Genomic DNA, 26,120 nt, shown 5'->3' on the forward strand with positions numbered 1-26,120 from the left:
GTTTACATGCATATTGTTTATGTTTTGTGTCTACACTCTTGGAAAAGTATTTTAATGTTTCAAAATTTGGCCCCTTTTCACTTCCATTGTAAGTGCCTCACTGGAACCCAGATCTTTTCTTTTCTTCTTTTTTTCTTAATAGAAAAGGAGGGGCAAGTCCAAAAATTTTTTATGGCAATCAATATTATGCCACAAATGCTGTCAGTTGAGTTTAACTTGTATCTACATTTTTCATACTCTGAGTTTTGGGGCACGGAAGTAACTGATTGGAGGGTAAAGTTTGACAGCGGTGAATGGGAAATCAGAAAAAATATTATTTTCACCTACACATTTGCTCCAAGACCAAAAGAAAAACTCCACTATTACGTTAGGAAGGCTTTCCAGAAGAGGAACAAAAATAGAGAGAGGTGAATAAGAGTAAAATGGGAGAAGTTGCCAAATTTACTGTCACTCTCAGGAGCTGTCATAGAAACCCCCTCACAGCTGTAGTAATTCAGTTTTTACAACTAATTCCAGGGTAATATAACACAAAGCATAAAATTTAAAATTTACACTCAATATGTAAAATATGTATAATGTAATATAATATAGATTTACGCTGATAAAAAGGCGGGAACGCGTCATCTCAGTCTGTGAAAAAGGACTATTGAACTCTGACTATTCATTTAAGCAATATGTAATACCGTTTGCTAGCTATTATCAAAAGGTAATGAAGTGTTACTCTGGTGTTCTGAACCTTCTTAATTTGAAATTTGTCATAGACCTTGAAACATTTATTTTGAAACCACGAGAACCTCGTGCTTTTATTTTGACATGATCGACAAGACTTTCATCTTGACTAAAAAAGAAAATACTTCCTGTTGTGGTTTTGTTCTTTCGGTTCGAATGAAACGAATTAAAATCCTAATATCTGTATTATAATGCAACGCGGAGGAAGTAAACAATGAAATCTTTAAGGTGCCCATAAATGGTTAAAGTTCAATCTTTCGTCTGGAATTGCTTCCGGTCTCCACGTCTTTGCTTTTGGCAGCAGCACATGTTTACAGCTGCAGTTTTTCTCTGCTTAAATTCAGACACTATAAATCTATCATTTCGTTTGTCTCTGACATATTTTAATGAATAAATGTCAAATAATCTAGTTGTTTACTTGACCAGTTAAAGCCTTTTCTTATTTTCAAATCTCTATGAACATTGAGATATTAAACGTATTGAGCAGCGGTGGTGTAAATATGTTGTTTTGGAGACACTGAAAATGGAAAGAGATTTACTCAGACAGTCAGTGTCGTTTCATGGTGAAAGTCTGCTTTCACTGTTAAAATGTGAACAAAGTGAAAATCCGGACTTTAAACATGTGGCTGCAGATCTCTCCAAAGCGCTTAACCAAAGGTAAGTAATAGAGATATATTTCTACATATTTGTTTTTTGTTATCCGTATGTTCTGTTTGTGCTCTGAGAGACCAGTGGGGTATTCCAGAAAACAGGTTAAGCAATTTACCCGGGTAAGTTTACTCCGAGTAATTGGATAACCTCAACTTTCGGTTCCAAAAACTGAGGTAACTTTCAGTGAATGTTAGTATCCATAGCAACTTACTCTCTGACCATAACCTGCTCTGGAGTAGATCATGTTCCAGAGTTAGTTTATTTTAGGCAACAGTCAGTAAGTTTCAGAGGTTTTCAGCGCATGCGCATGGTCGTGGAAATTCAGATTACGCACAAAATTATACTTTTAAAACAATATTACCGTAAACTTCTTTACTCCTGTATTTTCAGTGTCACACACTGCAGATTTACATTCGAAAGTGAACAAATTGTGTACATTGTGCTGTTTCTTGTGATTTTATTTTTCACTGTAAAGAGAGGGCTTTATGTATTTATATTTACCCCTTCTAATAATATGTTTATTTCATTATATTAATTATTAACATATCTATAAATATCATAGAATACAATTATTTTAGCACCCACATTCCTTTTACAGTTCCTTCAGTCAGTAAATATTAAAGTTATTTATCAAATACATTTTTAATTTTATTAATTATAATAATCTCTTGCAATTCAAAGCTTAAGTAATTAATCAGTCATTATACTTCGCTAACTAGATAATATGTGATAATTTCATGGACCACTGATAAAGCATAGAGGTTAGAGATTTCACTTATATCTTTAATTCATGTACTGTACATATAAATGCACACATTTCCAGACTTGTTCATTGTACTTTCTTTATTATCTGAAAATACAAATGAGACATGGTGTCATTTAGAGTAACCTACAGTGCCCTCCTTTAGCTGGTGGTCAAGAGATTCAATGAAAAAATGCTTCTTTCTGATACTCAGGTTCCTTTTCTTCATTAGAAGAAATTACATTTGTATTCCTTTACAACTTGGAAAGGATTAGTTATTTTATAATGTTAAGATCATGGACATGTATAATCAGACACATGATCTTCAATTAAAACATAATCATTTCATGCAGTACCCAGTTGCGGGAGGCTACTGTACATGAGAATGCCCAGACTTTTAGGGGATAAGACAACTAGGAAGTTGTAATGCCACAACAAATAAGAAAAGGACATAATGGACAAATAACTGCATTCCTCCCATCATTCTCCACCTCTTACAGAAGATCTTCATTTTATAATGCACATGAATATTTGTGTTACATTAAATCTATGGAAAATGATGAAAACTGAGGGAGATCCTGCAATTAAAACGAGGGTCCATGAATAGAATGACACCATCAGACACTGGAAATGGAAGATGATATGATGCTAATTCAAATGAAGTTTTTTGAAACTCCAATGGGGTATACAGGATTCGTTAAATGTGCTTGAAGTACTTGAATTGGGCTTTTTCAAACTGAAGTCATGGAATACCCTTGAAAATAGCCATTTTTAAAAAGAGGTGCTTAAAAATTTCTTGAATTATTGAAAATCGTAAAATACGTTGCTTAAATAATTTAATAAATGACATGTGTTTATTTATTTTCGGAAAAAACATGACTGCAGACCATTAGACCACTGCTGAAGCAGGCAGTGCATAGACTGCGCTGTCACGTGGCACCTGTTACTTTTGGCAGCGCTGTTCAGAATGGGCCAATCACAATCAAGTGTTACTGGAGGATTTAAAAATATATATATTATAGATACTGCTATGGCAGATTTAACAGGTATGAATCCTTGCAACAATCAGTTTTAATTAAAAATGACTCTCCATGGTGAAATATTGAGATGAGATTTGAATGCAGATCAATAGAGGATTCAGTTTTGTGGACCGTCTAGTGCCACCTTGTGTAAAGACAGCTGTCTCACAAAACAGGTTATTTCTGACAACATTTGGGTCAATATCAAAATATGTTGCTCAAGCATGTTCCTTGACTTCTTTAGTCATGAAAAAGCTTTCAAACAGTGAAACAAATTGTATTAAATAAATAAAAGGTATCATTCTATAACCATTAATAATTATGAAATGGCGACTCTGTTTTGCAATTACTTTTTGAAAATATATTTAAAATTGTCAATTGCCTGAAAAAAAAATCCTTGTCCTCTTCATCTGGTAGCCTACACCACTTCTATGACATTTAAAGTTATTTCTGAATTTATTTTGTGCTTATTTTCAATACAAGCATTAGTACAAGCATTTTTAAAAAAAAAATGTTCAGAGGGTGCTTAAATATGCCTATAGGGATTATCACAGCGTGTTAAAAAGTTATTAATTCACATTTAACTAATATTTCCAAATATTTGGCATTGTAACCCATTGAACCCTCAAAATGTGGTGTTGTAACCCATTTAACCCTAATTAGTGTTAACTTGCGTCGTTCATCTTGCTTTGCGACTCAAAATTAAAAAATAAATGAAAAACAACAGCTAAGTTGTCCTTTATGAATAAAAATTAATGTCAACATGTTACAAAATGTGTACCCTCAGTGTTTATAGGCAAAAACTGAACTGAATGAAAAACTCTTGGAAATTCCATATTTATTGACCCATTTGCAGATTCGGTCAGTTCCTCACATAAATCTGTTGTGTGACTTTAGAAAGCATGGAACACAGCACATGAGTCATATGGACTACTGTTTATGGACCCAGTTATTCACTTTTGTTTCACATCAATTTCATCATGAATGAACCAAGAATTGTTAATGAGAATATGTAGTTAAAAATGCACACTGAGAAATGTTGTACTTGTAATAAGTGGTGTTTAATAAAAATAAATTAACTGAATGAATAACATATTTTTATTTAATATTAACAAATAAAGAATTAGTTTTAATGACATCTTGTGCATAGTCCTTGAAAACAAATAAAATATGCTTGAATAGTCCTTGAATTTAAATTTGAAGCATCTGTACGAACCCTACGTACATCAAATGGTATTAAAAATAAGTACATACAGTTCACATGACATACAGTAAAATCAAATTAGCATGCACATTACATGGTAAATTCCAGTTAAATTAACCTTTAAAAAATTGTAAACCTATTACTACATAGCTATAAAATCTATATTATTATTATATTAATAGAATATGAATGTTAAGTCCTATTATGAAGTTCAGTGTAATCAAATAACATAACGGTCGACCTATTAACATTAATGTAGCTGAGAGAGATCTAATATTAATGTTGAATTAAGCTTTTACATGATGTATTGTAAAACTTTATAGTTTTATTAATTAAAAATTCATGCATTCAGTATACTTTATGCCGAGCACACACTGAGACAGCCCCTAACACTATTACGAGTGAAGATGAAATAATGCTAATTTACAGTCATTCAAACTTCATGTTCTAGCTCAGTGAAATATATAGCACAAATTTTTTATCTTGGCATCTGTTTCCATCGTGGAATCGGCCTTTCTGAGTTCACTGTGATCATGCACAAACTCTGAGTTTCAAACAATATTCACTAACCACGATTAAGCAATGCTTGTATTATGTACAAAAACAAGTGTTTATTATTATTTTATTTGTTGTTTTATTTATTTTTATTGTATACATATTTATGTATTAAATAATTATGATATAATAATAATCCATATACTTGTATTATGTTATGTATTACATATACTAATGAATTACATTATTGTTGCAGACAATAATGGATTAATAAAACAATAGAAAATGTGACTTTAGAAGGCAGTATAGTGTTAATTTTGATTTTATTGATCATAAGCCTGTCATTGGCATAAGTTCCACAGCAATTCCTTTTGCAATTGAATTTGTCAATCTGTCCGATATAAATTTATTACAAGGGCATTTCTAAGGATGTGTCAATGTACACATGGAGCATCTCACTTTGGTTGTGTCGCATCATAAACGCAGCATTTTTAGGTCACTGTGTCAAGTTAAAAGTAAACACGTCTAGATCCCTGCATTCAGATCTGCTCTCTGTCAGCTGTGTTTGAACGCAAGCATAGAACTCATCTTGTGCTGTCTCTAGTGTCAAACAAGTGTGTGGTTTGCACTCTAGTCTGTACAGCTGCACATTGCCAATACAGTGCGCTCCCGCGCCCCTGAGAGCTGTAAGCTCAGTGTTAGCACAAGGCGATTCGACGGCAGGGCCCATACGTCACTGCGACACTCCCCCAGCCAGCATTCAGCCCATATCTGTGCGAGCAAAAGCCTGGGAAAAAATCCCCGACATGCCGAAATGGGTTTTGAATATAATAAAACGCGGTTACTCGCTTCAATTCGCTCGCAGACCACCCCGCTTTTCAGCGGTGGTCGAGACGAAAGTGAGGAAAGATGTTTCACATGTTCTACGCACCGAGGTGCTCAAACTGATAGAGAAGGGCGCTATAGAAACTGTTCCTCCCTCTATGAGCGAGGCGGGTTTTACTGCCGCTACTTTCTCGTCCGAAAAGGACGGTGGCCTCCGCCCCATCCTAGATCTCAGACATCTGAACAAAGCTTTAATGATTCGCTCGTTCAGAATGTTAACGACCAAACATATCCTCGCGCAAGTTCAGCCCGGGGATTGGTTTCTATCAGTGGATTTGAAAGACGCTTACTTTCACATTCCGATAGCGCCTCATCACAGGCCATTTCTGAGATTCAGCTTTGAGGGACAGTCATACCAGTACACAGTACTACCATTCGGCCTATCATTGGCCCCCGTACATTCCACGAAATGTATGGACGCAGCACTTTCCCCTGAGACAGCGGGAGTCGCGAATACTGAATTACCTCGACGATTGGCTAATCCTAGCACAATCAGAGAGTCAGTTAACGACGCACAGATCTTGGATTATCAGCCATCTAGAATGCCTGGGTCTGAGAATCAATTTTGCAAAGAGCGTGCTAACCCCCAGCCAGAATATCTCTTTTCTGGGAATAGTGCTAGACTCAGTGCAGATGACGGCGCGCCTCTCATCAGAGCGCCGCTCGCTATTCGGCGCCTTGCAACATCATTCAGAGCGGTACGCGTCCGTCAAACGATTTCAAAGGATGCTCGGTCTCATGGCCTCGGCATCAGCTGTACTCCAGCTAGGATTGTTTCACATGCGTCCTCTCCAACGCTGGCTCAAGAGCCGTGTCCCCACTCATGCGTGGCGCTCGGGCCACTTTTTAATCAGAGCGAATCACGGCTGTATAAAAGCCCTGACGCCCTGGAAGGCCGTCGACTGGTATCAAACCGGCGTGAGTCTGATCGGAGAAAAATGATCACGACAGATGCCTCCAAAATAGGATGGGGGCCCTTTACGAGGGCAGGCCTGTCTCCGGTTTTTGGTCAAACCCGGAAAAGCGCCTACATATAAACTGTCTGGAAATGAAAGCGGTCGCCTTGGCTCTCAGAGCCCTGCTTCCGTACCTGAAAAACGAACACGTCCTGGTCCGAACGGACAACATGACGGTAGTATCGTATATAAATCGCCAGGGTGGACTCAGGTCGAGCTCCCTGCACTCTATGGCCAGGGAGCTCATCTTATGGTCACAGCACAACCTGCGCTCGCTGAGAGCAGCGCATGTGCCAGGCGTCCTGAACCAGGGAGCGGACATGCTGTCCAGAGACAAAGTTCTCCCAGGAGAATGGTCTCTCCACCCCTGACGGTTCAGTGGTTATGGCAAACCTTTGGCGAGGCAGAGGTCGACCTCTTCGCCTCCAGGGAAAATGCGCACTTCCCTCTTTTCTTCTCAAAGAGCACGGACGCTTCGCCCAAGTCTGGCCGAGCAGCCCCTTGTATGCTTTTCCCCGATCGCGATGCTACCTCAGGTCATCAGTCGGATCAGGGAGGTGAAATGTGCAGTGCTCCTGGTAGCCCCACTCTGGAAGAACCAGACGTGGTTTCCAGAACTGATGCAGATGATGCAATCTGCCCCATGGCCGATTCCGTTGAGGCTGGACCTCCTCAGGCAGGCCAACGGGATGATTCTTCATCCCCGCCCGATCTGTGGGCCCTTCATGCATGGCCCCTCAACGGGTTCCAGAGAACCTCCCCAGCGGAGTGTTGAGAACCATCACTGAGGCGCGAGCGCCCTCTATGAGGCGCTTATATGCCCAAAAGTGGAAAGTGTTCAATGACTGGTGTGATACCAAGAGCTTGAACCCCAAATCGTGTGAGATACCAAGTGTACTCGCCTTTTTGCAAGAGCTGCTGGAGGCGGGCCGCACACCCTCCACGCTCAAAGTCTATGTGGCTGCCATAGCGGCGTCACACAATCCTGATAAAGGACGCTCATTAGGGAAAAACGACCTAATCATTCGTTTCCTAAGAGGCGCTAGGAGGGTGAACCCTCCTCGCCCCCCCTCGGTACCGATCTGGGACCTGGCCACGGTCCTGGACGCACTCGAGTGCCCCGTTCAAACCTCTCCGAACCGTGCACCTTAAACAGCTCTCGCTCAAAACTGCGCTCTTGCTGGCACTCGCCTCAGTCAAGAGAGTGAGCGACCTGCACGCGCTGTCATCAAGCGCTGCTTGCTTGGAATTTGGACCTAACGACTGCAGAGTTGTCCTTAGGCCAAAGCATGGGTATATTCCTAAAGTGCTCTCCACACCCTTCAGAGTACAGGTGATATCTCTGGCAGCGCTATCGTCTCCAGCAGACGAAAGCGACGCTAATTTACTCTGCCCGGTCAGGGCGCTCAGAGTATACTTGAAACGTTCTGCCCCGTTCAGACAGACGGAACAATTATTCGTATGCTTTGGCGGCCGCACTAAAGGTCTCGCAGTTTCAAAGCAAAGAATATCGCGCTGGATAGTAGATGCTATAGCGCTGGCTTATGAATCCAAGGGCCTTCAATACCCCTTAGGCGTCAGAGCTCACTCTACGGGGAGCATGGCCTCCTCGTGGGGGTGGTCGAGTGGGATACCCATTGAGGATATTTGTGCGGCGGCAGGCTGGGCCTCGCCTTCGACATTTATCAGGTTTTATAACCTACAGGTCCCCTCATTGCATTCCAACATTCTATCAGCCTGACTGTAGTATGGACTGGAGTACGTATATGCTGAGCATTATCTCCTCCCTTATAAGGTCCGTCTCTGACTGACTTAGAGGGTTTTTATGCATATCAGTAAATAGAAAAATCAGTACATAAGATATGTGCTTGTGTTTTTACAATGAGCGCCCACCATGGGCCACCTTGGGGCAAAGGCGCTCTGTATTATCCCATCATATAGCTCGCCGTTGGTCGGCTCGTTGAATAATCACTTTGCTTTAAGGCTCAGGCATCTGCCTCTGGCTTTATAGAGCTGAAGTCAGCACGCACTAGCGTTTTGCATGGTGTTCCCATAGCGTAAGCTACTTACGCAATAGGAGAGACCTCTCGAAGGGAATGACTCGGTTACTAACGTAACCTCGGTTCCCTGAGAGGAGGGAACGAGTATTGCGTAAGCTGCCGTGCTTGTGCTTGGTCAGTCGCTTCAGTCGATTGAACCTAAAGAACTCTCATGACGGGCGCCTAATATATAGCCTTAGCCACGCCCATCTTGGCGGGCTCTGAGCACGCTGGCAGCGGCGCTCATTGGTCGCTGCGTTCAGAGTCGCCCCGTCATTGGTTCGAGCAAGTTGCCGCAGCACAGCCAATGACCAAGCTGCCTCGCTCATTGCTGTCTGCTGTGCAGCTGCAATGCGTTTTACATAAAGACTTCAATATTTCTCGAGAAACTGAGTTTTCCCATAGCGTAAGCTACTTACGCAATACTCGTTCCCTCCTCTCAGGGATCCGAGGTTACGTTAGTAACCGAGTCGTTTTACTCATAAAATTGGCAGCCCTACAACTAATGCATGGAAAACATTCCATAAAAATAGTCCATATGACTTGTGCACTACTGTATAGTAAGTGCACTACTGTATAGTAAATTGAATGCCTCATCCACGCTAAAAAGTTTTAATTTGAAAACAAATTAATTTAGCTATTTTTGCATCTTTCATCCACATAAGAATGACTGTTTCCTCCACCAGAAACTAAGACTTTAAAAAACGCTCTTCATAAACTCATACTTTGAAAAACGATGACGTTAGGAAACTGACAACAGAAGTTATAACCTTAAACCGTTCAGGAAAGGTGGATACGTCTAATAGTGTGAGACTATCGTCAAAATCACAAAACCAGAGATGCTTTCACATATATTTGTTTATTCAAAATAAAAGTTTGCATTTGAAATTTTGTGTGATTGTGACAAATTATTACTAGTGTTTAGTCAAATGTATTTTATTATTATTATTATGTTGAAACTATATCTCACAAGCAAGAGTACTGTTGTACTAGGTGCTTCATCAATGGTTGTATTGATGATGTGATGCTCTGTTGTGCAGCACTGCATTTGACATAAAGGCAATGTTGTGTTTTAGATTATGCTAGGATCTTCACTAAAGCACTTTATTTAAAAAATTATTGTTTTCTTGAAAAGTAATTTTAAAGTTTGGATTAATTTGATTAGACAATTTTGATTATGAAATTGAATTAAACTTTAAAACATGGAATTCAGAAGGAAATGTGGCATTTGGAAAAAAAATAGAATTAATAAAGAAATTGAACTGATTTCAGATTTAAAACAGCATTGTTTACTTCATTGAGAAACACGAAGGAAACATGCTATTGTTTTGCCTGTTGTTTCTTATTATTATTTTAATAGGACAAAGGAGTGTGTTTTTTTTTTTATAGTCCACTTGCTGGTGCAAATCATTTCCTCAGTTAGTTGATTACTTTTGCACATCCTTAAGCAAAACTGTTTCAGAATATCAATTATCTTGCTTTAGTCTTGCCAGAACATCGGTGGAGGGGAATATATTCAGCTAATAACAATTTAAACAAAAAAATATCATATGGTTAAGAAAACTAGGAATGTAGTTTAAATTATTATTTATTTGTTTTAAATATTGAATGTGATGTGACTGGTGTGGTCCCTATGAGCTGTCACTGTGGATTCATAACAGTTTAAGCATTAAAATGTTCCTTTTGTGTTCCACTGAAAAAGAGCATAGAGTATATGGCTATTTAAGAAAATGAGAGAAAGTAAAGACAGGAAGAAAAAATATTGGGGGTAAACTATACCATTTAAAAGAGGTCTGCATTTTTTGAGGTTCATTGAACTTATGACTTATTAAATCAGGGATAAAGAAGAGGGGAGTCCTGTTTTGGAGCAGTTCATAGCAAGAAAAGCAGATCTTCTGTTTGCATCATCATGGAAGTCAAGTAAACCTACAGAAGAATGGCAGGAGGACTCAGAAGGTGAACTGCCATCATTGATTTTTAATTCAATTCAGCATACATTTTGTGATATTGCATTCATTGATCAAGTATGTTGGTGTTTCAGAGGCATATGCCATGATGCCTCCATTGGAACAGTTTATGGAGGTGTCGTATGAGGAGAGGAGGGAGCTTTTCTACAGGGATGTGGAGCGTGGAGACATGGTTATCGGGAGGATCAATTCAGTGCGAGACTTCGGTTTATTTGTGACTCTTCTCTGCACTGGTGGTGGATTGGAAAGAGATATCGAGGATCTTGAGATAAAGGTTGTATGCTTTGTGTTCTTAAAGGTGAAGTGTGTATGGCTGAATGATTAATCAAAATAAAGTCGCGAAATGACCTAGTGCAATTAGCAATACGCGAGGGCTTATTTCAGGGGTCCTCAATTGTGCGTTCACATGATGCCAGTGGGTGCTGAGAGCAAATTAGTAGAGAGCGGGGCATTAGGTAATAAATGGGGGCGTTTATCAGTCTTAAATCTATCGTCAAGTTCTTCTTTACATTAAAAAATGTATCTTGACTTGGAGAATATCAGTTGGTTCTTAATTATACGGGTTGGTACGCATTTGTACCGCGGTTCATCTGATTTTGAAGTCTAGCAATGCATCTGAAGTACCTGTTTTAGCAACGTCAAATACACTGGCAGAGGCACAACCTCAGCTAATGCACCTGTATTGCTCTGTAGATAGATACGGCTCAATGGACAGCGCAGCGCGAGTGCAAAGCTCGAGCTCTTAATTGCGCAGCTCTGTGAGAAGCATAGCATGAGAAGCGGAAACCATTTGAATTCAGCACAGAATTCTGCATCACGCTTCCTTGTGGTTGCTTACTATGGTCTTGTTACAAATACCACTGTTAAAACTATAAAAATAAATAATTAATGAATACGTTTACATTTTCAAAAGAGGAAATGCAAAATGCACTATTATAAAGATGAAATCGAATCCTAAAATTAGTCTAAAATAGTTTTGTGTAAGAAAATAATCTGGTTTACTTTTTATAGATGTCATAGAAAACCTTACTGTTGTTGATATGAGTAAATTTACATCTACATCCAATTCAAAATCAGTACTGCAGAATGAGCATTTCAGTGGGACAAAATATTCAATAGGATTGGTCTTTTCAATTATTTTTTAAATATATAAACAATTTCACGTTTATTATTAGTTTCTGTCTTTGCATTTTCATTTTATAGGCCCCAGATATAGCCCTCCATCTGCTGAAATTATTAACACAACTTTCAAAATATGCAATGCATCAAAGTTGCATCGAGCAAATTATGCGAATAACAACAAAGTCTCCGCTTTCAAATTATGTCACATGACATCAAAAAAAGGTTCAGAATCAGTGGCTTTATTATTTATTATATACTAAAGGAAGTCAATAGCTTTTCCTCATTAAAAAAAAGATTTACTCCTAAAGAAATTAATTGTATTTTTAAAATGTATGTAGGAAATCACAAGCACTCATGAGATGAGGATGCCAGTCATATCAGTAACCTTATACAAGCTGTTTTATTCTACATAGAATAGGACCCTCAGCGGCCATGTTAGAATCACATGAAGAGCCAAATACATCTTAGCTCTGCCTGTAGTGTATAGTGCTTCAAGTGCATGTAAACAGTGTCAGTGTATTACACATTCCGAGCATGCATGAGACATTATACAGTGTTTTTAGGGGTTTCAGAGGGGTTCTGTGCTCCATATACAGCGACAAATAAGTTCGGTTTGGTGTGCCAGCATGTGCTGAGCACGTTATATTTGAAGTGGCCCAAAATCGCTTTAATTTCACATTCACGTAATTGCACATATGTTTGGCTGCTACAAGTTACAAAAAAAATCTAAAATAACTCAAGGACACCAATTTTTGGTGGAAAGAAGGGGAGATGAATTCACTGCATTAAAAGGTTGTTGTCAGCTCACCTACAAACATAAACTCAAATGTCTTCCTTTTTGTTTTTCGCCAAAATAATGGCTTATGGGATTATCGGACTGTGTAGCTGTGAGTAAATTTTTAAATAAATACATTACTATTTTATAATAATAATTATTATAATAATATTATTATTATTATTATGTAGTAGTATTACAGTACAATAATATAGTATGAAAATTGACTGGGTTTAAAAAAAATGATGATGAAAAATTCATAAAAATCCCCACATTTGCCTGCTCATACACTTTAGTTTAGAATTCTACGAACACAAGCGGTGAAATACAAACAGTAAAGTGTTCGAGTGCTGCAGATCTGAGACATCTGCAGTCTTGGAATATCTTATCCAATAAGATTCAAGGACAAGAACTAACTGTTGTATAAATATATAGATGTGCTCCCTGTTCTTGGTCAGGGGCATGATGAGGGGTGTCTTCTCCAGAGTGGCTCAGCTTCCCTCCTCTCTCTTGCCCACTCCCGTCGAAAGACTAGGAAGGGCAGCTGATCCAAAGGGCGGGGCATCGCTGATTTCAGGAAGGTCGTCATGTCACAATATACTGCATATATATAGTAATTAATTAATAATTAATTATTACATTTATATAATTATTAAAGCAATGTTACACGAGCAAGAGTGCTGTATGGCCCTAAATCAGCACGGCTTTGATTCGGCAACAGTAGCCTCATGCCGCAGGTAATCACAACCATGCTGATTAAGGGCCTGCATCTGTTGCAACTCCCAAGCAGTGATAAACAGTAATAATAAAAATACTGTTGTAATGTAGTGTCAGCTTGCTGAAGATAATGGAATTGTGGTCAATTACATCCAATTTTCCCTGTAAAAATAGCCATCCAACCAAAAATAGTATTTTGCGTTAGCCGGTGCATACTCTCCTCTGCTGTGATAAGCCTTAGTGCTGAAGCTGTTAGTTTAACTGGATTTCCCAGCTGTAATGTATTAGTAATCTGAGCAATCATGGAGTGATCAACAATGCTGATAACTTCAAAGAAACTACTCTCTGATTGACACTGGCCATTTGCATAAAACTGTTTTGACTAGTCTTACTAGTTAGTCGTCTAAAATGTCTTAATTTTTTCAGTCAGTTGCGTAAAAACTTAGATCAGTCTAATTTAAGACCAAAATATAAGACGGCAGACCCGTAGCTAACTTTTGTTTACATTACTTGTTGCCATGGAAAATAACCAGTGCCAGTGGGGGATTCAGTGGAGGGCTGAAAGGGGCTTCAACGATGGTAACAAAATGTCATGTGTTTTTTATTATTTGGGTTAAAATCACAAATTCAAATTAATTTTGAAGCACTGTAGTCCTCTAATAAGCAAATATTTTCAGCAAATTAAAACTGAATGGAGCGTCCACTGCCAGATATTTTTTAAAGCTGTTCAGTGTCTTTTCACACGATGCAATATGAATTAGACTGTCTTACTTAAGACAACTATGAGTTTATTTTATGCAACTAGCTTTCTATGGCATCTTTAGCAAGTCAGACTAATTGTTAGATGAAGTCTTAAGTTTATGCAACCGGCCCCAAGTGTGTTTGATTTGGGAGATATCCAAAATGTGTAGTGTTGGCAGGGCCTCCAGGAACAGGATAAAATGTACATTTTTGTTTTATTCTATAAAGTACTCACAACAATTCTCCCAAATTCCAAGTAAAAATATTATCATTTAGGGCATTTATTTGCAGAAAAACACAACTGGTCAATATAACAAAAAAGATGCAGTGTTTTCAGACCTCAAATAAGGCAAATAAAGCAAGTTCATATTAATTTTCAAACAACACAATACAAATGTTTTAACTAAGAATTTTTGGTGGAATTTCAATCACAGCTTTCATGCGTCTTGGCATGCTCTCTACCATTCTTACACATTGCTGTTGGGTGATTTTATTCCACTGCAGGTGTGAAAAGTCAAGCAGCTCGTCTTTGTTTGATTGCTTGTGGCCATCCATCTTTCTCTTGGTCACATTCCAGAGGTTTTCAATGGGGTTTAGTTCTGGAGATTGGGCTGGCCGGTGATCCTCCATCCACATCTTAATTGACCTGGCTGTGTGGCATGAAGCATTGTCCTGCTGGAAAAACAATCCTCAGAGTTAGTGAACATTGTCAGAGCAGAAGGAATCAAGTTTTCTTCCAGGATAGCCTTGTACACGTGGCTTGATTCATGCATCCTTCTCAAAGACAAATCTGCCCAATTCCAGCCTTGCTGAAGCACCCCCAGATCATCACCAATCCTCCACCTTCACATTTAATTGACTATATCACAATTCCAGTGGGTCAGAAGTTTACATACGCTAAGTTATCAGCCAAGTCTGTTCCATCTTTGTGAGCAATTTCCAAATGCCTGAAGGTACTATGTTCATCTATACAAACAATAGTGCGCAAGTGTAAATACCATGGGACCATGCAACCATCATATCGCTCAGGAAGGAGATGCATTTTGTCTCCTAGAGATGAACGTAGATTGGTTCAAATCAAACACGTGTGCACACTCTGGCATACTCGCACACCCAGGACCAGAGCTGGGAGGGTTCGGCGCTGGACGAGATGGTGTGCTGCCGGACCCGTTCCTCAGACCCCTGGACATGTTAATGAGTCGCCGGGGGTGACCCGTTCACGTTGCCACCGATGGGTTAGATGCCCGGCCACCTTCCCCTCATGCTTGCTGCGGGCCTGGGAAGACAGGCTGCCAGTGACACCGTCGCCCCTCGTGCCGTGGACTTTGGAGGGGAGCTTGGGCAACTGACTGACCCAGCCTGTGCCTGGGCTATCCTATGGGCACTACCCCGCACTTTCAAGGAGCCCCGTATCACCGCGAGAATGCCAGGTTCCCCCTTTGTTATCAACACTATTCCCCCTTGGACACTTTATCTTTTGGACATTTTACGTTTATTATTATTTCCAATAAATGCCTCTCAGAGGCTTGACGCCACACCCACTGTGTCTGACTCTTGCTCACCCTGCCACAGAGGCCTACAAACCTGACTCTGTTTCACCAGTTCTGTCTGCAGGAATGGGCCAATATTCCAGAAACTTATTGTGATAAGCTTGTAGAAGGCTACCCAAAATATTTTGACCCAAGTTAAACAATTTAAAGGCAATGCATCAAATACTAACAAGGTGTATGTAAACTTCTGACCCACTGGGAATGTGATGAAATAAATCAATCTCTCTACTATTATTCTGACATTTCACATTCTTAAAATAAAATCCTAACTGACCTAAGACATGGAATGTTTTCTACGATTAAATTTCGGGAATTGTTCTTCAACTATATATATATATTACACACATACAACAGTTGGTTCTGGTCCTAGAATCTGATTGGATGGGATATGTTCTATGAGCACTGATGGTGAAGTGCTATAAAGCACTGAAACTTTCCTTGGTGAAAACAACCTGGAATCATGTTTAATGGTGTAACAGTCACATGAAGTCCTCTTTGCAACTTCTTCGGAAAGCAGCACAGTGCAACAAATGAAACAACACAAGTGTTTCGTGATAAGTTTTTTAAAAAAAATATTTTTAACTTTACTTGGTGTCTAAAAACGTGTCGATTCTGTGTGTGATGCTGAAAGGGAAAACTGTGAGCTTCATCGCAACAGTCAAAGAGACCCATCCAGCGCAGATGCACAGAAAAGCAGTGTTTGAACAGCCCCTACCCTGACCTACACTTGAAAAACTGGTCTGGTTGAAGACCTATATTGCACATGTAGAATAACCGAATGGTGATTTTGGTATTAGAATAGTGGTTTTGCATTATTGTTTGGTGTTGCTAGTGGTGCAGAATTTACACACTTCACTTTAAAAAAAAATGTATGTGTCCACTTGTATCTGTTTGATTAGTTGTCTGTTGAAGTTTAATCTTTAATAAATGTTGTTGATTAAAAAAGGCCCTCTGTCCACTGCGAGATGTGCCATCAGCTGGAAATCATGACGATCCTTTGTCTTATTACCAAATTGGGGATTTAATTAGAGGTAAGCTCAGTTTTTTGATGAAACTTCTTCTATTTAAATAATTTCCACTTGATTTGGTAAATTGTTATTTGATGCATTCATATATTTGTTTAGTCCAACTTCAGTGTCCAAAAACATTCTGTGGCATCACTATATAAATGAATATATAACAGGAAATATTTTGTTACAGCTGGAGTGAAGGATATTGACCGCTACAATGAGAAGTTGACAATCTCTCTTTATTCAACCTCTCTTGCTCCTCACCTGAATAAAGTTAAACTGGGTGTCATAAGCAAAGAAGATCTGCCTCTTCATTATACGTATGTACAATCATCAAGAAGTATCAGGACAAGAATATGATCAAGATCTGTCTGTTTTTGCCATCCTGTTGTTATTCTTCTCTTTCAGTCGGGGTGAAAAGGTGTCCACAGATAACACTGAGACTTATGAGAAGCTCTTGGAAAGCTCGCTTGGTTTGTCCAACCCTTTAAATGTGGACTATCTCTTGGGAAAGCTGGGAATAAGTGATACACAGACTCCTTCACTAATGAGGGGCTTGCAGAGGTACACAACAGTCTGTTGTTCCAGTGTGGTTGTACGATTTCCAGTATTACTTGTGTTTTCTCACTCTCTGTTTATTTGTTTACACAGTAACCGTTTTAAAGAAAAGGATTTTGCAATGGTGATCCGGAAAAAGCAGTCTGTATCATGGGCCTTAAAATGGTTTGCATTTACCAGCTTTTTCCTTATATTCTCTAAAAGTCAACATGAAATCAGAATTGACTCTATTTGATTCTAACCCATAAAGTTCCAGAATTATTAGCAGAAATGTAAATGTGGTAATAAAAGCTTCATCTAGTGTCAGATGGATTTGGGTTTGGGACATCCCACTAAAGCCCAAAGAGTGCTCGAGGACTGAACGCGTGCAGGTGCATCTATGAACGCGCAGACTGCGCATGCACCTGGAAATATTTGCACAAATGAATGGGTTCACAAGGTGGCAATACTCACATTTGAACTATTGCTGTCATGAACAAACGCTAGAAGAAGCCGGTAATTAACTGAAGATGAAGGTAAATATAACAGTGCGTGTGCATGTCAAGAGCGTGTGTGTGAGGAGGTTTGGAGATACCTGCATTTGTATATCTCGAGTCTGTTGGACTATAAAGACATCTTTATGGTACTAAACTCCTGAAGAGAAATTGTCGGATGCATGCGTCAACCGCCTGTCTATGTGCGCGTTGTTAAATAGAGTATATTTTAATAGGCTTGCGTTCGGCTGTATGCAGAAACTGAGCGTTCGTGTCAATATTTAATTTTGGGATCTCAACAATTTATGGTCTCTCACACCAGACACTTTTAGGGCTGAAAAACAATTATTAGAAAATCTGTACAAATACAGTTTCAGAGTGTTCAAGTGCATTTTTTAGTTTTGGTGTTTTGACCCCAATGTATGATTTCCAGAGCTTCCAGAGTGCTGAAGTCAACTGATTTTAGAAATAAACCTAACCATAAATTTGCTTGATTTCACATGGAACAACCGCTTTACATTTTGGCATATGTCAACTAGGTCATGTGGGCTATTGTTTAATGTTAATAGCCAATTAGTTGTTTAGGATTTGATTTAAGCTGTTGTTATTGGTAATGTAGCTTTTCTAAATCTTGCCAATAGTTAGAGTGGTAGTTTAATTGCGGTTTCCATTATTGCCTTTAAGGTTACGGCAATAACAGCAAGTATCAATACATTTGAAGATGTGTTGCCATTGGATTACATGGAGACGCTCTGAAGGTGAACTTGTCCTTTAGCCAACACATCCCGTTAAAAGACCTCAAAAGTGGGTACTGGTGGTGTTTCAGGAGGGGTGTAGTCCTCCACAATCCTCTGCAAACTTACAGTATATTCTGGTATGAAACACCCACTTTTCACCGTCCAGTTCCAGATGAATAAAACCTACCCTACATTATTTTTCATTGAATAGTCTGCTTCACTCGGTTACTGTGTTTCATGTTGACTTGAAATATTTAGCAAAATGGAGCATAATCTGGTATACAGTATAAACCAGTACTGAGTGTACATTTTCTTTATGCCACTGTAGTGTGAAATCTGGCGTTGACCATTTTAAATCTGGTCGGCATGTGGAAGCAATGAATGAGTACAACAAAGCCTTAGAAATTGACACCAACAATGTGGAAGCTCTTGTGGCACGTGGAGCACTGTAAGTCTCAAAAACACCTTAATGTAAAGAATAATGTTTGCCTGCTGTATGCTTCTGATATGTGCTACATAATTACTTAAGTTCAATATTTTATTGTAGATATGCCACCAAAGGAAGCTTGGTGAAAGCTATTGATGACTTTGAACTGGCCTTGGAGAACTGTCCTACACACCGAAACGCTAAAAAATATCTCTGCCAGACACTAGTGGAGCGAGGAGGACAGTAAGTCATTTTTGAAAGTTCTTCAATGAAAACACAATGTTTTACACGCATATAGTGTGAGCCATGAAAATCAGCAATGAAGCATTAAGCCACAAGATGTTGTGATTGCATCACTGTAACACACAGATTGTCATGGCCTATTTCTTTTCTAAAACTATAAAACTTTTTCTGCAAAATTATAAAAGACCAATTTTTAACAAGTAATTACATGTTTTAATAACAATCGTTATTATTTATTTAGCCAATAAAAATAGTTTATAAACTGTTGGCTGTTTCGTAATTTTCAGAAATATATGAATCGATGTTATTTCACCTCAAAATTAAATGTAAAAAAAAATTATATTTGCATTAATAAATTAAAGCCCATTTTAGGACCGTTTAAAAATGTTTGCATTTTGTTACATATGCCACATTCATGAAAGTTAAGCACATAACTGTAACACATAAAACAACTTATTACCATAATGCATCTGGATGTTTTGTTGTTTGTAATTGTGATTCTTATTACTGTAAAACACAATGAAACTTTTTTCATGAAACATGAGCAGAACAAATTTGTTTGTTAAACCGTTCTTACATTTCACCATTTAATTAAATCTGACCTTTTTATGTTACAATGGACACATTAATGATTTACACACACATTTGTGTTTCATGAATAAGGATTAAGCCCAATTATTTTTAGTTTTTTGTTAAATTGGCATAAATTAAATTTAGTACAACTATGAGGTATACCTATTTTGTTTTTACAAATATATTATATATGATATATATCAGTTTTTTTGTTCTTGCATTACAGTGATGATAATTAATTGTCGTTAAAATAATGGCACAATACAAAGAATATTATATAATATGTTTAATTTACTTTGTATAAAGCACAATTGTTATCTCTCTCTCTCTCTTTTTTTTTTTTTTAGGGGTGAAATATTATCCAAGTTCTTGACAGGTTTCACCTGTTTGCAATGGTCAAGCAACTTGGCACATTATTATTATTGAGTTCAGTTGATTAAAAAAATTATTATATTTGCATAAATAAAATCAAGCCTTGTATAGGAACCATATATATAATATTATTAGTATTGTCTCATTATTTTCATGACAATGTAGCACATTTCATCACCAAATTTGATAACTGTAACACAAAAAAACAAAACTTTCCATAATGTGTCTGGATATTTTGTTGTTTGAAAATCCCATTATTCGCAGTGGTGATTCTACTGAATAGATTTGCTTGACTGTGATTAAAGTATCACAAATCATCCAGACAGGTTTTATTTATATATTTATTTATTTTTTTAAGTTAAATTTAAGTACAGCACATACTGATATGATATATACTTAAAATGTGATTTTACAAATATACTATTTCAATTACATAATCAGTTTTTTCTTACATTACAGTAACGATAATTCAATGTCTTGAAAATAATGACTGAAAATAGGCTTAATTTTCTTTTATATAAAGCATAATTTCTTTTTCTTTAGATATGAAATATTATCAAGACATATTAATGGCAGGTTTCACCTGTTTACGGTTATCAAGCATACATTAATTATGGAATTCAATAATGTGTTATAACAGGTGCATGTCATGTAGGACTATTAAGATGTTTTGAATTGTGACATTGTTTTTAGGCCACTTAAGCCCAATTCTCATTACCATAATGCGCCCAGACATTATACTTTGACTATTCCAATTGTTTTCAATGAAAAGTATCATTACCGTAACACAGTCATGTTTTTACTAATTACGTTGCAGTAATGAGAATCTCGTAATGAGCATCTTTTTTTCTGGGTTGCGGTAATGACTCAATGCTTTTATCTTTTTCATGTAGACTTGAGGAGGAAGAAAAGTTAGTCACAGCTGAGGGTCTCTATAAAAGAGCCATAGTGTTAGATGACACATTACAAGAGGCGACAGAGGCTCTGGAGAAACTTCAGATACGGATCCAGGTGAGCTGGATAAACCTGCTTGTCATTACCTCAAATTTGGCTGTCATAGCAGATTTAAGCTTTTGGTATTTCAGGTAAACCGATGTATGGTATGCCTTACGAACCATGTACAAACCAAGACTGCATTTTTTCCCCCGTGCTATTAAATACTTGTGTCCATTTGTGCTGAAGTGTGTCATTTTTTTCAGTGTTAAAATGTCCTAACCCAGTTTAATATGCAGAGACATCTATAAGTAAACCATTCGTAGGTTACTAGATTAATTTAAACATCTCGAGCAGCCTGTCACAGCAACATTGGCTCAACGAGTGCTTTGAGATTGGGGCAGGGCTATCTTTATTTTCCAACAGTTATATCATTATATTCACAATTCCAACTGTTAACGCTACTGGTGCTGAAATTACACTCTTCGGCTTCAATTTATGGATGGATCAGCATTCAGAGCATTGAAGTTCTGATGAAGTATTGTTGTCATTTATGTGTCTCTCTGATCTTGGACCTGTGAAACTGACTGATGGGACCTTTAACCCTGATTGCACTGGGTTGACAAATGCTGCTTGTGGACATAAAAACCACCATCGTTGGTTTGTATTCTGTTCCTGCTACAACCGGTAACTACATTTTATGATCATAAATATAAAATGATTTCTCACATTTTATTATTGCTTAACAACCTGCTGCTGAATACTTTGTCTGATCTGTGAAAATGGCATTTGGGCGAAATTGTTTTGTGTGTGATGCAACAATCACTTCATGCATGCTTGATCAATTTGCTGCAAACTATTCCAATTTTACCCTGCCAATGAACTGCTTTAAAGAAATCGCTTAAATTAAAAGAACTGGAAGCTGCCAGAGATCAGGAAAAAGATAAGACCGTGGAGACAAGTGCAGAAAAATTGCGTAAGATCCTAAAAGAAGAGAAAAGGTAATGTCAACACCACAATATTCATTCACATGTTTTAATCCCTGTAACGCACATATTGGCCATCTACACACTGCAGACTTTTGTCACTCCACTTCACAGTGCTTAATCCAGTTCTGTACTCACAGAGTACATTATTTGCTATTATTCGCAAATCTTACAGCGGCAATCCACTTCAACCACCCTGAATGCTAAAAAAGGGATATGACCACATTTGACCAATGTAAACACTCATCTATCCGAATGCATTCGAACAGCAGCATAGCATCACCTACTTACATGTCAATTAACCGCTGTGCTAAAACAAGAGTTTTAAATTGTGCAGCTTCAAAAGGAAATAACTGTCCCATCAGAAATGTTTTAAAAGTAGAGGGGACATTCTTTTACTAGAGAGCATTTGATAGAACAATAATGTGTAGAGTGCAGGAAATATTTTTACACCGTTTTCCCGGAAGAGGAAGACGGTAAAGTTTTATACTCCAATTTGGGGTCTTAAATACACAAAACCCCTGTTTGCCAGAAGACGATGTCTCTGGTTGCTAATGATTCTTTTGTCCAAAATATCTCAATGGCAAATGGGTTAAACTGTTGCCATCCATGTTTACATGCGCTTTAAAACCTCAATTTGATAAGGGCTTATACGGTTATTCGTCTTTTTAAACTGTCATGCAAAACGTTTTAGTCTGACTGAAATTGTAGCAGTCCTATTTTTACAAAGTCAGACAAACAAAACTAGATAATGCGATTGTGGTTCTGCTTCATCCAGCTTGTACAGTATATACCTTAGTGGGACCACAACTGGTTTCAGCTTTGTGCGCATGCTTGCTCTGAAAGACATATAACACGCGACTTGGGTTGCCTTTGCCAACCGTACCGTATAATATAAAATTGTCTTGTATAATACAGAATCGGCCTGTACTTAAGGGACCAAAATTGTGTTCCATTAAATCCATATGGGACAGTTTGTCCCTCATTTTAGTGTCTCACACCCAAACAGTTGAGAGCGTTTCAGTATTTGTTTAATTCGAGTCATTTTTATATTCAATTGGGAAGGGTAGAAACTCTGACTGAGAAATATTGCTGGTCTTTTAATTCAAAAGTCCTTCTTGATCGATTTCACCATCTGTCTGGGCTTAAATATGGGACAAATGGCATCCAGTATTGATTAGATTTATTAGATTTTTCTTTAAATATGGGACGTTCCTGTATTTTACAGGACTGGTGGCAACCCTAGTCATGTTAAGCATTTTATTTTGGGCATTTTAGAATGTCCCGTTAATCAAGTCAGTGAATCGCAAAATAAGATGTCCCATTTTTAGGCTGGGAAAAAGTTGGCAACCCATGTTCAACATGTATCTACCCCAGAGTATTTGACATCCTCCCTTCAATATTCGGTTACGCTTTGTGTAATATTTACTTGGACAGACAGATGAAGAATGTTGTTTGACAATGCAAAAAAAAAAAAAAAAAGACATTGTAGCTCAACTATAACTGCTTATGTAAGTGTACAATATCTATCATTTCAATTTTTGGAGTGATGCCTGTTTTATGTACAGACATTGAACATTCATTTAGGGATACTGCCACATGTAAATGCAAATTAATAAAATGTGCAGTGTGTATGTGGCCATTGTGGCCATCAGAACAAGGTTAGAATTATATTTCACTCTTAATCATTTTTATTGCCCCATTTTCTGGTGCACCCTCATGGTTATTGTTAGTTTCAGCGACATGTTTTTCTTCCATATAGGATGAAAAGGAAAAGGAAACGATCGACCTCTTCCTCTACATCTTCAAGTTCATCCTCAATGACTAGCAATGACTCTCATTCAAGTAGTCGCAAAAAATCCAAGAAACGAAAGCACAAACGTCGGCGCTCCTCTCAAAGCAGTAAGAAACACAAGCGGAGAGTGTCGTCTTGTAGCGATAAAACAGTAGAGGACGAGAAAGATTGGTTTCCGATCCCTGCTAACACTTCCGCTTCATTCATTAACCAGAAACAATCCATATCCCAACTCATTAATGAAAGAGAAGAGACTCATGTCAAAAGCCGACAGGAAGACAGCAGAGGTAGGTCAGAAGACAAAGGAAAGGACACAACATTATCTAAACTCAGCGGTCCTGATGCGATTGGCGATGTTAGAAACCGCCACCGAAATCAGACAAAGTCTGAGGAGAGACGGGAAAGTTCCAGCACCTCGGAACAGGCCAGAATCAGGAGGTATTCCCACAAATCTGAAAGGCAGTCCAGGGAATTTTCCACACAGGGTGAATCTGAACAAGGCAGGAATGAGAGGATGGATAAAGTGGAGAGAAATGGCCGAGATCTTGATGATGCTAGGAAAAGTTCTGGTGAAACCCAACAAAAAGTGGTTCCTGCCAATTTGTTGGATATTTTCAGCCAGATTGCAGAATTTGAGAAGGGAAAAAAGCTGAAATAATAAGGGTGACTCAAAAGTGTTACATTTTTTTTCTTCTTGCTGATTTCATAACGTTATAGTAAGAGTAACATGCTTTTAGTATTATTAATACTTTGACTTTTGACTTTGACTATTACTAGCAGGTTTGAACCTTAAGTACAGTGATTTAAAATGCAGATTATTTTAGATGATAAAAATGGATTTATATTGAAGGTTTTCATAATTTCAGGTTTTGATTAGATTTATTTTGTTTACCTGGGTTGTGTGTGGGATATGGGGCTACCCTGTCTAAAAAAACTGCATCAAAACTGTATAATAGCCAAATTTGTGATGGGATGGTTTCAGTATAGTACAGTCACAGTATTATAAATTGCATTCAGTGTCATGTTAATGTACAAATAAATGAATGTAATGGACAAGACAGACTTGCTGTGGGGTTTTTGGTTTGCGTTTTCACTATTAACCTATAAACCCAATCATTACTACATACCTCCAGTCTTGGATATTATTACATATGGATTTACAAAATGCCCAGATATTGTCAAATTTTCAAGACAATTAGATTCAAAACAATTGAATATATGTGGTTTACAGTATAGTACAGTCACAGTATTGTGTACGTATATATATATAGTGTGTGTGTGTATGGATAGATAGATAGATAGATAGATAGATAGATAGATAGATAGATAGATAGATATACACACGTATACACACTACTGATTCATTACATGGTTAATTCCACAATGAAATTTTATGATATACAGCTTGCTGTCAAACACACATTGCACTAAAAATAAAACATAAGAAACACAGATATTTTCTCAATCATTTATTGAGTCTAAATAGACATACAAATTCAGTAGGCAATGTTCACACTGCAATAGCCATATTTGGTTCATGTGTTACACTTGCTGTAGTTTACTTCCACATTGCTGCATCATCAAATAGCAATGTCAAGTGGCCAACACAATCACACGGAAAGTCGGCATGCTGTTTCTGAAAGTTCCGGTAACCTAGGATCGGTGTAAGTATGCAGACTCTGACATTTTTTGTTTCAGTGTGTTTACCTTCCCAGGTGGCTCGACCAGCAGCACGCTGCTTCAGTATCATGGAGACCTGTATTAGCATCCATGTTAAAACCAGGAAGTATTGCATAGTCAATAAAAGGTTTCACTTTTCCCCCAACGTTTTAGTTTTACTTCTCTAATGATTTGGGTTTGGGAGTAGTCCATAAAATATGCATTCCTCTTCACTTCATTACTTCCTATACAGCTGAATATGACTTGTTCGCAACTAAATTTTGGCAATCTCTCCCAGACATAAATGGAGCTCACATGTGCCTATACAACATATCCTGCTTTGGCCACTGGGGATAGTGTTTGAAAATTTGGTCAGCATGTACTGATTTTTGTTAAAGAAATGTCGACCTATACTTTGGTTGAGGTCGGAATTGCATACTACCTTACTAATCATACTATTTCTGCCATAGACGCATATGGCAGAAGTAGTATGGGTAGTATGCCATTGCGAACTCATGTTTATCTGATTGCACTGTGAGATCAGTCTGAAAAGTAAATTACTGAAACAACAGCGCCACCTTGAGGAACACGTGGTATGTATTAAATGTATGTACACAAATTGCATACTCAATTCACTATTGTTGTCCAGAAAATCAACATAATATAGTAGTCATTTATATAACTAGTACTCATTTGTTTTGTAATAAAGAAATAAATATCCTGTGATAGTATCTTGTAGATATGAAATCATAAAATCCCAAA

At 37.9% G+C, this 26,120-nt stretch overlaps 1 protein-coding gene across 1 annotated transcript; it reads left to right on the forward strand.

The window, feature by feature from the left end:
* Window positions 1-852: 852 nt before the first annotated feature.
* On the forward strand, window positions 853-24,752 carry ttc14 (tetratricopeptide repeat domain 14). The gene is made up of 12 exons (XM_052122090.1): window positions 853-1,386; window positions 10,558-10,676; window positions 10,762-10,961; window positions 16,539-16,623; window positions 16,793-16,922; window positions 17,011-17,166; window positions 17,254-17,325; window positions 18,699-18,818; window positions 18,918-19,040; window positions 20,879-20,996; window positions 21,813-21,919; window positions 23,667-24,752. The coding sequence occupies exons 1-12, from the start codon at window positions 1,253-1,255 to the stop codon at window positions 24,355-24,357; spliced, it is 2,055 nt and encodes a 684-aa protein (XP_051978050.1). The 5' UTR covers window positions 853-1,252; the 3' UTR covers window positions 24,358-24,752.
* Window positions 24,753-26,120: the final 1,368 nt, after the last annotated feature.

The sequence above is a fragment of the Xyrauchen texanus genome, chromosome 48 (assembly GCF_025860055.1).
Source record: "Xyrauchen texanus isolate HMW12.3.18 chromosome 48, RBS_HiC_50CHRs, whole genome shotgun sequence".
NCBI lineage: Eukaryota > Metazoa > Chordata > Actinopteri > Cypriniformes > Catostomidae > Xyrauchen > Xyrauchen texanus.